A 13,581-nucleotide genomic window follows, 5' to 3' on the forward strand; every position below is an offset into this window, starting at 1 on the left:
AAAAAAAAGTTTAAAAAAAAAATTGCTCACAAAATAAATAAAAATGTACACACAAAAAAAAACCCCACAAATTTTTTTTAAAGTCCCCCATCCCCACATAGATGCGCAAAAATGTGTTCGATGCGCCTACATGCAAAAACGACGATTGCTCCAATTATGCCGAACGTGTTACATATCGCCGCAAACGTCGCAATAATTTTAGGGCCATCAATCACTGATAACACTAAACTGATGAGCGGTAAAATGTTTTAAAGCGTCGCCTCTGACCAATTTTGGCTAGGTTGGTTTTTTTGCGATTTTGCGGGCGCGCGCAATTTTAAGGCTTGACATGTTTGGTGTCTATTTACCCGACGTGACCCTAAATTTTATATTTTAGCAAAAAAAGGGAGTCTCCTGGATGCGGGTGGGTGTCTTTAGACGTCCTCTCCGGTACAGAAACCGGAGAGAAGCTGATGAAGCAGATCTGTGCTTCATCAGCTTCTCTGGGGGTCCCTAGGTGACATTAGGGGTCTTAGAGACCCCTGATCTCTCCATAAAGGGGACCCATCACTGTAATTTGTTATCACATAGGGTACTTCTTAGCACCCTATGTGATAACAATAAAGTGTAAAAAAAAGTTTAAAAAAAAAATTGCTCACAAAATAAATAAAAATGTACACACAAAAAAAAACCCCACAAATTTTTTTTAAAGTCCCCCATCCCCACATAGATGCGCAAAAATGTGTTCGATGCGCCTACATGCAAAAACGACGATTGCTCCAATTATGCCGAACGTGTTACATATCGCCGCAAACGTCGCAATAATTTTAGGGCCATCAATCACTGATAACACTAAACTGATGAGCGGTAAAATGTTTTAAAGCGTCGCCTCTGACCAATTTTGGCTAGGTTGGTTTTTTTGCGATTTTGCGGGCGCGCGCAATTTTAAGGCTTGACATGTTTGGTGTCTATTTACCCGACGTGACCCTAAATTTTATATTTTAGCAAAAAATTGGGTAAAAATAAATGTTTCCTAAAATAATAAAGAGAAACCCATTTTTAAAAAAATATTCAGTACTTTTTTTGTTATATAGTAAAAATAAAAAATAAAAACCCCAGTGGTGATTAAATACCACCAAAAGAAAGCTCTACGTGTCCCCAAAAAATGGTATAAAATTAATTTCAGTACAGCGTTGCATGACGGAATAAGCGTCAGCCAAAGTACCGCAGCGCTGAATACTGAAAAACGGCCTGGACAGGAAGGGGGTATAAACACCCCGGTCAGCAAGTGGTTAAACAAAGTCTGATTGACCATATCGGGTAAGGCATGTGTATGTGGCCAAAGCATCGACTAGCTTCATAATTATCATTGATTGCTGTTGGGAAAATTCCATGAAATGAAATATACTGACATAATGAAAATGCCACATGTAAAGTATTGAATTGTATTTTGAACATGGCTCAATGGTGACATTTTTCATACACAAAATTGCCTAGAATGATTACCTTTTTATAACCAACAAAGAAAAAAAAAAAATCTTGTTATGTATACAGCTGGGCAGTTTTATTTAGACATGTTGTACTTCACCTGAGTTGTAGAAGAGAGCTCTATTTTTCAAAAATATCTAAACCAATCTTATCCTTATCCAACCACCTATAATATTTGTATTACTGTACTGGCAAAACAGTTTTCCAAATAGTTTCTATCAGGACCCAGAACACTATTAGTGGGTCCAGGACAATAGCATCACTAAAGGGAACAGGTATCAAGTTTTCCTCAAAGTAACTTTTACATTTGAATTTAGGAAGGCATACATTTTAAATTAGATAAATAGGTTTATGTATGTATGCATTTACATTTAGGGTCAAACTTAAATAAACTAAACTTTTTTTCTAAAAAAAATAAGATAGTCTTGTTTTCCTGTTATCTGAGATCTGTGGCAGCTCTTCTTAATTAAATGGCATTACGCTTCAGAGTCCTATATGTGGAATGCTAGAAACTACAGATGTCACTCCCAGTCTGAGTCCATTGCTGGATCCAAGATTTTGCTATAGAACTCTAAAAAAAAGTAACCTTCTGCACAATGTACCTACAGTGCCTTCACATGGTTACAAAGGAAATTGCTATAAAATCTGTCTAACCTAAGAGATGCAGAGATGTGCACTGCAGTCGTAGGTGTCCTCTATGTTATTACCGTATATACTCGAGTATAAGCCGTCCCGAATATAAGCCGAGGTACCTAATTTTACCCAAAAAAACTGGGAAAAAGTATATTATTTTTCTAATAGTTTTTAGGAAGAATACAAATTGTGCAAAACAGGATTTTTAGAATGATGTAGACTGTAACTAGCACCGGTAAAACCCCCAAAACAAAACAGTAACAGGACTTCCTTTCAATGTATATTACCTCTGGTGACTCGTAGGTAATGGTTTTAGTTTCTGTATGTATTACGGGTACATCTTTTGTGGGAATATCCAGCTTCTCCCCATCTGCGATAGTGCCAAAAGTGATGATCTCGGTTTTCACCAGGGGTGACTGAGTGAAAAGAGAATTTCATTTTTCTTTAGATTAAAGATCCAAGATAAGTTTTTTCTATTTTTTACAGTCAGCGGAAAATAATTGTCTAACAGTTGACAGTAAGACTTCCAGTTTAATAGACTGTTTGGTCAATGGATGGTTCCTGAGGTAATTTGTGGCAATGTACCACACCAAAGAGATGAATGCCATGTTAGAACAGGTAACAAACGGGCATCCAATTTATCTGGGTGCCTTAAGATAGTGGCACAAAGCAAACGGGTTGGTTTATACCAAAATGTTGTTAGCCTGAATGAATTAGCATTTACAAATTTAGTGTGGCTATCTAGGATTACATTAAAAACCGATACCTTCCTCATGTTTGCATAAACGTGGTTATGTAAACAAAAACAAAAAATAAAAGGTTTAGATAGAATATCTATACACAATATTTATAGGAACCCAATGGAATTGGATTCCATTCCACTGGAATACCAATACACAATCCTGGCATTTCTTTACTTAAATGGTGACAGTGGCAAGATACAGTTGCTGAGCCCTGTACTGCCCTTCTGCTACAGCAGTTACTATCTATGCTTGTTGTAGACAGAATACTCCAGATCCATTTAAATTCTCCACAGCAATAAAAAGAAAATTAAGAGAGGACTGCTTTACTATCATCTTCTGCTTTAAGTTGACAGCAAAAGAAATGTCAAGGGTGAGATTAACGTAGAACCTCATACAGACAGATATTGGTACTGAAACAATAGAGCCAAATTAGAGTAATGTTTGAGAACTACTGCAGTGCATTTCAATTATGATTTGTTTTCACAATGAAATTTGACTATCCTAATAGATCATGCACATTATTTCCAAAGGCAAATTTGAGTTGAATATACTTTAGTGGATTTTTACTGGACAATGTACCCTCTAAACAACAAAGGAAAATAAAGCAAGCAAAAATAAAATCAATGTTCTGAAGCAGAGCACTATAAAGCAGAAGCATGGGTTTTTGAAAGAATTATCATCTGCACATGTAAGATATACAAAAGGGGCAAAGTCAATGTTAGCCAGTTACCTCGTCATGAGGCTTGCCATCCAATAGCTGTGTGTCATGAATATCTGAGCCATGCTGCTCCTCTTGAGCATAACTAGCAGCAGAAGCATCAACAGCCACATCTTCCTCTTTATCAGCTTCCTCACTCCCTTTCAAGCAAGAAGCAATGACTGCATTTGCCTTAGCTGCACCATCCAACTGCTCTGCACTCAGTTGAGCAGCATCCCCGCTTGCATGCACACTCCCCGTCTCCTCCAAACTGATTATCCCCTGCACAACCTTCTCTTTCATTCTTTGCTCTGTGTCCTCTTGTCCCACTTCCGTGCCAATGGTTTCCCATTCTGTTTTTGATTCAGTCTTCTAAAAAAAAAAAAAATAGGTCAAATAAATAATAGTCTCAAGGTGGTTTGCAAATTATTCAAGCTATACAAATCTTCAGATTTCAAATGTAAAAATACCGAAGTGCAAAACATGAACATTAGAAGCAAAAAAGTAAAGACAAAATTGAAAACAAAGGAAAAAACGAATGGTCTAGCACACAGGCCTAGGTTAAAGCAAGAAAACACCCATGTGACCCCTCATGCAACCATAGTGGTTGAACAAGTCTTATGGGGCATATTTACATAGGATGAAATTTGACATTTAATGGAGGTAAATATTTTAGGAGCATGTTTTTAATGACCGTGATTGATTCACCACCAGATTAACTGCTTTATAAATATATCACATGAAGTATAGGTAAAACATGACACCTTCTCTTTTTTGCTCCCTGTCGGTTTCTTTCAAGATACATTGAAAGTATTTTGTTAATATGATTGTAAAATGAAGGGAAAATACCTGTTGATTCTGGCAAAAATCTTGTGAGCTGATAACTGTGCTTTCTGCCTCTGCTAATTTATCAGAGAGCATTGTTCCAAGCTCTCTCTGTGGACTACAGAACAACTCCCAATATGTTATGTAAACAAAGAGGTGTTGTGTAATCCTAGTACACTTCCTGTTCCAGGGAGACAACAAAGCATAGATACACAGATATAGTACAGTGAGTGAGTATTGTGACCATAGGACAGGAAGTGTGTTACTGGCAGGGTTGCCAGTAAAGAATAAAGAGTAAAAGTCTGAAAAAAATATAAATGCTGAAACTAATTCAGCCACCACATCCCAAGTACTGGTAAGCTGAAATACATCAAATTGTTGTTCATGGGTTTAGATACACTTTAGCCTTTACCAAGGCAGGAAAGCACTCTCAGCTGACACTTCAACCTTTATTTCCTGCCAGTGACAGAATTCAGCACATTTTTAATATGCATAGGATGACTTCTATTTGTTCCGTGAAAGGTATGAAGTGTATAGGAGCTGAATAGATCCTATATGGTTATATAGTCACCGTACCATGCTGAAGCCGCAATAGAGCCATAATTTAAAAGGCTCTTCAAAGTTCTTTTATCTGGGTTAGGCCTGGATATAGTTTAAGGCTATATTATCCCATTTTTTTCCTTTAGCAAGACTGCTGGGATAAACCAATATATGGTTATCACTGCAGTGGCATAAATAGCACACAAGCTCTAAGGACAAAGTGGCAAGCGCAGGGGGACCAAGACAAAAATCACACCCAGATCGAGGTCCAGTACTTTACTGACAGCTGCATTTCTCTGACACTACATCTTACTAGTGCCAAACAATTTATAACAACAATGAGGACACGAAACTTGGAGATTTATTTCCAATGCCCAAATCATTAAATGCAGATATAAACAAAAAGTAATTATTTAAAAATAGATTATAATATGCATCTCCATTTGTTTATGAATTGGCCCCTCACAGTTGTCTGCGAGTATCTAGAGAAACAGTAGATCTTAATACTTGCATATACCTTTTTAAAAATGAATACTATAAATCATATGCTCTTGGGCAATGAAATGCAAAATTGGAAACTAATCTAAAACATTTTCCTTCTTTTTATTTATATTCAACCGACCACTAAATTAACTGATGGAGAGAAAGAGAATTTATTGATGTTTACACATGTTTCCAGACCATTTCTAGCATATAATAATGCAGCACTAAAGCTTCCTTGTCAAATCTAAGTATTTTATTTCCTTTTTGTTTCTTATTTTACGTCTCATTAAATGCAAAATTTGCAGCAATAGAATTTCCATTACTTGGCAACAAATAGCCAAGATGCTGTATATTTTTCTCCTCCAAGCTTCTACTTTTCAAGAAACATTTTATGTGGAATATTTTCAGAGTATTATCTAAATGGTTCTAAGTGTAGCAGCGATTGTAGATCGTTGTGTCACTTCAGCTATAGCAATGTCACATCGCCTTCTCTTTCCTTGTCATAAAAAAAGAAATCATGCACATATTACTATTATATCAGAAGCTTTATATAGAAGCTACTAAGCACATCCAATTAAGTAGCCACCTGAGCCCAGTTTTGTGAAGTAGTTGTAACCTCTCCTATAAACTCAGATGGCTTTCTTGAAGACTCTAATAAACTGTAGATATCAGAACCATCCATGAGTTTGTCACCAGAAGCCTTTTTGGTCTAGACAGACAAAGAAATGAAAAGTCATTGAGAGGACAGAGACATACAACAGAGCGGAACAGAGAGACAGACAGATAGTCATAAAATGAATAACAGACAGAAGTATGAGGCAGTTATAGTATAAGAGAAATATATTTTGCTTGAGAGGGGCACTAAACCTAAAAACACAAGTTGCCCTAAATAAAAAACTGTAAAAAGCTCCAGAGGTTCCAAATGGAAGGTTATTAAGTTAAGAAAATGGGTACAACCAAGGTCCCCTTCTTAGCATAGATGCAATGCTTTTAAGTCCAGTTGGAGTTTCTGTGTAAATACACATGTCCATGAAAAGGCAGCAAACAGGTTTATGATACAGGTGAAGTCACATGATGGACTTGGAGGATCTTGGGACTGACTAAGGTTTGGAGTAGATATCTCCAAACCTTGCAAGTGGTTAACCTGCAACGACAGGTGGGTGCTTGCAGTGACCAACACAGAATTAGCAAAGATGTCACCAGCACATCTTACTCGTGTAATTGAATGGCAATATGTCATTAAATGGACATTTGTGGAAATCTTTTTGGTGTGCTGGTGACATATTTGCTAATTCTGGCTCTAAGGTTTGACTGGACTGACAGGAGCTCTGAAAAGAAAATGTTCTCACAAAATGTAATCTATACTACAAGTAAGGCTTTTTAAAAGCATTGTAATATCTATAGATCTTAAAATATGGGTCAGGTTTGACCCAAGTGAAAACCAACAGAATCTCCATTAGCCCGAGATTATTTTAAGCAGGAAATCCTAATTACTGATTTACAGATCACTGCTAAAATTACAAATGCATGTGTAAAAAAAAAAATAGAACAAGTGAGTTCAATCAAAATTTTAATTCATAATGAAATGTCACAATAATGCAAGAAAATGTTATAGTGCCCCATTATTGACAAATCTCTACGACTACAGAACTGGCAGGGTTCTCCCTAAACAATCATGGACATATATGTAAAGGTATGCTTGGACAGAATTTAAGGTATTAAATCCTGGTTCAGTATTTGTTGTATAGAGGCATTACCTATCATTTTATATCATCAGCCACAATATCAATACTGTCACCAATAATGTAAACTCTGATTTGGAACCTTTAGATACAGAACACATCTACTTAATAGCAATGTAGGTTTTACATAAGCCAACTTGAGTTTTAGATTTACTGAGCCCTCTAAAAAAGCCATCTCTCCAACTATTGCTGAAGTAAAATTATCAGCATATCAGTTTGCCCTGGCTGGCTTATCACAAGGAGATGATAGCTGGAGAGTCAAATTATGAATTAAAACAATGCAAAAAAGGAACTAGGAGCTCCCCAACTCCTCTGATAAGCTAGAGGAAGAAATAAGACCTGGAAGTCAGCTTTGTAGTGTCAGGTCTCGATTTAATAACTAAGATGAAAAAGAGAAATTTGACAGACATGAGATAGATAACAGAAACATTTTAAATATTAATACGATAAATGTACAACACAATAGGATATTAGGGAAAGAAGCCATGAAGGTTAAAGGACAAGGCAGAAAGTAAGAAAATAAAACCAGCACACGTTAATAATGCTTGTAAGAAAGCAGAGGCCCTATTCAACAGCCAAATGTAAGGAAAATCATTAAAATGGACAGGGAGGAAGCATCAATAATAATTAATGCAGTCCTTTATCAATTTGATGCTTCGTATGGTAAAAATTACATTGAATTTCAGTACTGAGACCTAAAAAAATAAAGCATAACCCCACAAAAATGCTTTGGAAGGTCTATTTCATCTTACTGGGTATTGATGACCACAACAAAACATTTTCACAACCAGTGTCATCTTCTCCAACTTTTACAAATGATTATGGACAGAAGTGATTAAATACTTGAAGCATAAATGGCTTGCCATTAAAAACAAATGATTGAACCACATCTCTTTAAATCTGGCAACTCAGACACCCAATCCCACTAATGATAAAAATAATTTTATTTTTTAGAACCCTTTACAGACGTCAAGAAAACTATCAGCGCACTCTGTAGAGTTCTGCTGTTACCCTGATCATATGTGGTATGTGATAGCACACTGTGCTATGGTGTACTCTCACATTCTACAATATCATCTAGTTAAATAGTTTCCATGTGGGATGGAAGATGCTGAACATGCAGTGTCTTTCAGTATGGATTAAAGCACATGTAAAATTAATTAGCTTACAGTATAAAGTGAAAGAGTGCGTTTTAAACCACAGCAGCCAGTGAGAAGTCAGCTTTCAGAGGCTTAGCATGCTAGTAGAGTACTGTACTGTGTTAGCCATTGATTAATTCACAAAGTTTGCTTTTAAGTGATAGCCTTTATTAGCTAACTTAAGTTATTAAAGATCCAAGCTTTTGGAATCCCTTAAACCCCTTTTATAGGAGTTATACAATTCTGAAGATGATTGTGAACCCCACATATGTATACACAAAGTTACAAGGTGTAGCAATGAAATATAAAAAAAAAAAAGTTTTTTTTTAATATTTATACTTTATTGCTCTTCCTTGTCACTCTTTGTATGAACACAGGTTTGTGAAAAAGTAAGTACACCCCATGGAAATAGCTGACTTTTTCTACGTACATGAACAGACAAATATCAAATCTTGATTAAAATAGTGCCTACAGAAAAGGTGATATTTGCACAAATGACACATAAAATTGAAATGCTGTATTTATTTTCATGATCTAAATGAACATACAGTGGGTATAGAAAAGAATCACCCCCTTTAAAATAATTACATTTTGTTGCTTTGCGGCTTGAAATGAAAACACACAGTTTTTGTTTTATCCAGCTTTATTTACTCAGTGCAACTTATAACATCCAAGTGAAAGATAAAACACCAACATGTCAGAATTTTTTTTTAAGAAATTCAAAAACAGAATCACTGAGTTGGAAAAAGGATTACCCCCTCCTAAAAATGACTTGTAATCGCAATCAGGTGTAACTAATCACCTTCTTAATGGCACACAAAGCCATTTGACTTTCAACTGTGATCATTATGTCGTTTTGATTAGCACAGCATGAAAAGAGCTTTCCTGGAGTAGTTCAGTCCCTGGTAGTGCAACTGAAGCAAAGAATCAACTACGGGTGGCAAGGCACTGTTAAAAAATCTCCGGGATAAGAAGTGGAAGGTATTTGGTACAACACAGACCCTCACTGGATCAGGACGTCGCTCCAAACTGGATGAAAGAGCCAGGAGGAAACTGGTCAGAGAGGCCAGAGGAGGAATTTATGTCAAAGAGTGGTCATTGTGGGCATGTGACAATATCACAAATTCTCCACCAATGTGGCTTGTATGGGGGGGTTGCAAGAAAAAAGCCACTATTCAAGAAAGGCCACATGCAGTCACGACTGAGCTTTGCCAAAACGCACATTGACGATTATGAGGCCACATGGAAAAAGGTGTTATGATCAGATGAGACTAAAATGTAATTGTTTGGTGGAAATCCAATACTGCTCACTAACCATATAACACCATTCCTACTGTAAAGTATAGAGGTGGCAATATCCGGTTATGGGGATGTTTCTCTGCAGCAGGGAATGGAGCACTTGTCAGGAAAGACTGCAGCCCACAAACGGTCACCTTCAAATTTAACTGAACTTGAGCAGTTCTGCAAAGAAGAGTGGGCAAATATTGCAAAGACTAGATATGCAAAGTTAGTAGAGACATATCCCAACAGACTAATGGCTGTAATTAAAGCAAAATGTGGTTAAAAAAATACTGACACAAGGGGGTGATCCTTTTTACAACTCAGAATTCTGTTTTTGAATTTTTCTCTGACATGTTGGTGTTATATCTTTCACTTGGCTTTTATAAGTTGCACAGCTGGATAAAACAATAAGTCTCTCTCTTTATTTCAAATGCAAATGCAAAAAGCAACAAAATGTGATTATTGTAAAGGGGAATTATTCTTTTCTATACCCACTATAATGCAGATTTGTCATATGGAAAAGTACACAGTAAGTAAGAAGTGACATTTTGATGCTAACAGAAGTCTCCAAGAATCCCAACATTTTAATGTGGGGTGTTCAGATAACTCTTGCAACAGTTGAGGTGAAGGCAAAATGCCACTTAAAATATAGGCAAAAACCAGGTCTTCTGGAACAATGTGCTGAAGACTGGTCAATCAAAGGGTTGTTTGGTCATGGTAAAAGACAGTATCTCAGGAAAACAACTTCATAACCTTGAAACTGTATGGGGTTGCTGCTACAGGGCCTGGGCAGCTAGCAGTCACTGAGTGTATTATTCATTCTGTGTCTCATCAAAGTGTGCTTGATGCCATCTGTTCTAAAGCAGTTTTGCAAAATGCTTACAATAAGTAGGGGGTGGGGGGCAATATCAGCTTTTGATGCTGATTTCTGCATTTCTGATGGTACTTTTTCCACAGTACACCATTACCTCTATTTATATATTTTTTGAATAAATGATTGAAATAGCAATTTTTACTTTTGTTCTTATTCAAGTATGTCCCTTTTATCTGTAGGCACAATTTTAATAGAGATGCAATGTTTGGCTGTTCAGATATGTTAAAAAAAAATCAACAATTTTGATTGTGTATTTAAGTTTTTTACACTACTGTGCGAGTTTCAGGAGTGTATAAAGCCTGGAGAAGTAATATAAGGTATCCCGAAAGTCTGTATCGTTATTAAGTTAGCCAAAAGGGTATAACACGCTCCAATCTTCTGCATGGTCAGAATAATAAAAGTCAGTTTCTTTTTAGCTATCACTCACTAATATATAGCAATTAGCAGTGTTTTTCAATAATCTAGGGCAACTAAATCATCGGTTTTCTTCCCAAAATTAAGCTATTGAATGTGAGTTTTCAATAGCTGGCTATAAGATGCTGAAAACTGTTGCTCTTTTCATTATGTGATTACATAAGCCCAATAGTTTTCCACAGCTATGTTTAATACCCTTTTCTAAATGCATACATTTTTGTTAGACCCTGTTGAATAGAGCCAATAAGCTGTTAGATCTGTAAAAATGCTGGCTTAAGCACAATTTTATTGATATGGCAAAGCAGTTACATTAAAATATTTTTAGTCATGGTTTTTTTTATGTTCAGTTATAAAGCCTTGCAATGCCCGCTAAGGCTGCAGTGCTCATAATAAAAACGGATAAATAAAAGTTGGCTGCCAACATAAAGTTAAGCTGCAAGTAAAAGAAGGAACTGTGAAGCAGGGGGATGTCTGCAATTCATGCTTTTAATTGTGAGGATGGGGTCATTGGCACTTGTTACCACCACTTTGGATGCAGACGATTCGGTGACATAGTGAGCAGTTGCAATTGTAAAAGGTTGTTCTCGTGTATATCGCCATTCTGAGAGCTTCCTATCCTTCCATGCAGGAACCTCTGTCTTACTGACTTCATAATCTTGATATTCTGCTCTTTTATCTGTGATCATCGTTTCTACCATCTTCACAGAGGTGTCTGCATCATGGACTTTTTTCAGCCCCTCTTCTATTGGGCTAGCCAGCTGGGAATCTGACTCTTTAATGGGGGTCAGTGACTCTGACATTCTCCTCTTTATGGTTGGTGCCTCAGGAGTTTTCCTACCTTTCTCTTCACTAAATGTTTCAACAACTTCATACTTTCCTGCCACAGTGATGGGAATGATTTTCACGGTTTGAGAAATGTCCTTTTCCAACTTCTGTCTGACTTCTAAGGCTGAGGGCTGTAATATCTTTTCCCCTTCTTTACCTTTACTCGTCATTGTTACAATTTTTCCAGATACTGCGTCATATGATTTTCCTAATGTGTACATTTTCTGCCTGTTTTCTTCTTCTTGGGCGCTAATTTCCATTTTCAAAGCTTCCAGGCTCTGAGTTCCAAAGGTGCTGGATTTAAATGTTTCAACTGGTTTGTCACTGCTCACAGTTGTCACTTTGTAAGTGATCATGGTTTTTGTTTCACCATCAACTATTTTAGTGGGTACTTTGTCTATAAGAACCCAATCGTCTTTGCCCTATATGTGAGATATAAAATCTAAATTAGCGTTTATTTGTCCTTATTGTTAGGCTCTATATTTGAATAGAGTTTATCTAGGCTTTCCAATGATAAAATACACATCAAGCTTTATATATCAAATAAAGGAAAAGATAATGTGTGTATTCCTCATGGCAACCAATTTGATTGATTAATCCTGGTATTTTTCTGATACAGTTGGAAAAAATAAGTGTATAGTTGGCTGCTATGAACAATACTTACAATTTATTTTTTGAGTTTTCACACAACTTAAATATAATCATGACAGGGAGCCACACAAGTCCTTGTTTACAATGAGGGCACCTAACTATGGGACCATTTCACTGTGGCACAACTTTTATTATAGGGTGGTCATAGACAGGTAGATGTCTCCCCCAAGAATGGGTGGAGAGACCTATGCCCTTCTTGCCAGTATACATGTGGTGACTTGCCTGCCAGGTAAAAAAGTTGAAGTTAATTGCATATTTCTGGCTTCTCAAGGATATGCCAAACTGTATAAACATTTACCAACAGTCAGAAAGGCCTAGAATAGCCATAAATGGTCTTATCCTCACCCAAGTGCTACATGGTCAAGTGCTTATGATCACCCTTAATGCAAAAGTCTTTCAAAAAATGATTTTATATGAATCATCTTTTGATACCACATATAGTCTTCTATTACTTAATGATGAGAGGCACCAACTAATATTTGTTATGGGGGATTTTCTCTAATTCAAACAAATAAGAAATAACCTCTGGGGATGAAGGGATAGTTTTCTGCATAATGATTTGCTGAGAAGTAGCCACAGGGCTGGTGGCTCTTGCTTCCCGAAGTTTCTTCACTATGTCCCCTGGCTAACGGAAGAAAAACCAATAAGAATCCAACAATCAGAAGCATTTACTTGAATCCATAAGACAGCAGTTTGTTTAGTGTTACTGCAAGAAAATATGTGAACAGAATACAGATATAGGAAAACATGCATTTACTTTCATGGCTCTTATACCCAACAGAAATATGCTGGCAGTAAGCTAAATATTTTCTCCCAGCAGAGTTATCAATTCATTTGTAAATAATAGCAAAACCCCCATTTTGTGGGACTAATCATGAAAAGAGACTATGTTTAGGACTAAAAATTTATTTGTTTATATTATATTCGTAATACTAGCTTAATACTTAATTAGGGCTGCAACAACTAATCGACATAATCGATTATAATCGATTATTGAAAAAGTTGTCAACTTTTTCAATAATCGAATAATCGGCTTCCAATCAGTTGTCCCTGTTCAGAGCTCCACGCGCTGTGCGCGGCAACCTCCTCACGCTCGCCACTGCCAGACCCGCTAGCATCCACGCTCCACACGCCGCACCTCCTCCCCGCCTCACATTTCCTGCCCATCCACATCCACGAAAATATTAGCCCAGTCTACAAAATGGGCTCAGCAGTTCTGCAGCAAAAAAATCAAAGAATTGTCAACTTTGAAAAAAACTAAATCCCT

The 13,581-nt window shown here is 36.7% G+C and overlaps 1 protein-coding gene across 12 annotated transcripts in view; it reads right to left on the minus strand.

The window, feature by feature from the left end:
• Window positions 1–13,581, minus strand: part of EPB41L3 (erythrocyte membrane protein band 4.1 like 3) — a 115,241-nt gene that overhangs the window by 16,429 nt on the left and 85,231 nt on the right. For 6 of the 12 annotated variants that reach the window (XM_018553630.1, XM_018553669.1, XM_018553662.1 and 3 more), the window contains 5 exons: window positions 12,838–12,939; window positions 11,360–12,085; window positions 5,975–6,097; window positions 3,574–3,912; window positions 2,388–2,516 (listed from right to left, as the gene is read on the minus strand). In XM_018553630.1, the coding sequence (XP_018409132.1) occupies window positions 2,388–2,516; window positions 3,574–3,912; window positions 5,975–6,097; window positions 11,360–12,085; window positions 12,838–12,939 (1,419 nt within the window). The remainder of the gene's footprint in view (window positions 1–2,387; window positions 2,517–3,573; window positions 3,913–5,974; window positions 6,098–11,359; window positions 12,086–12,837; window positions 12,940–13,581) is intronic. The other 6 variants (XM_018553703.1, XM_018553694.1, XM_018553654.1 and 3 more) reach the window with 5 other exon arrangements.

The sequence above is a fragment of the Nanorana parkeri genome, unplaced genomic scaffold (assembly GCF_000935625.1).
Source record: "Nanorana parkeri isolate BGI_ZX_2015 unplaced genomic scaffold, ASM93562v1 scaffold7, whole genome shotgun sequence".
NCBI classification, from domain to species: Eukaryota; Metazoa; Chordata; class Amphibia; order Anura; family Dicroglossidae; genus Nanorana; species Nanorana parkeri.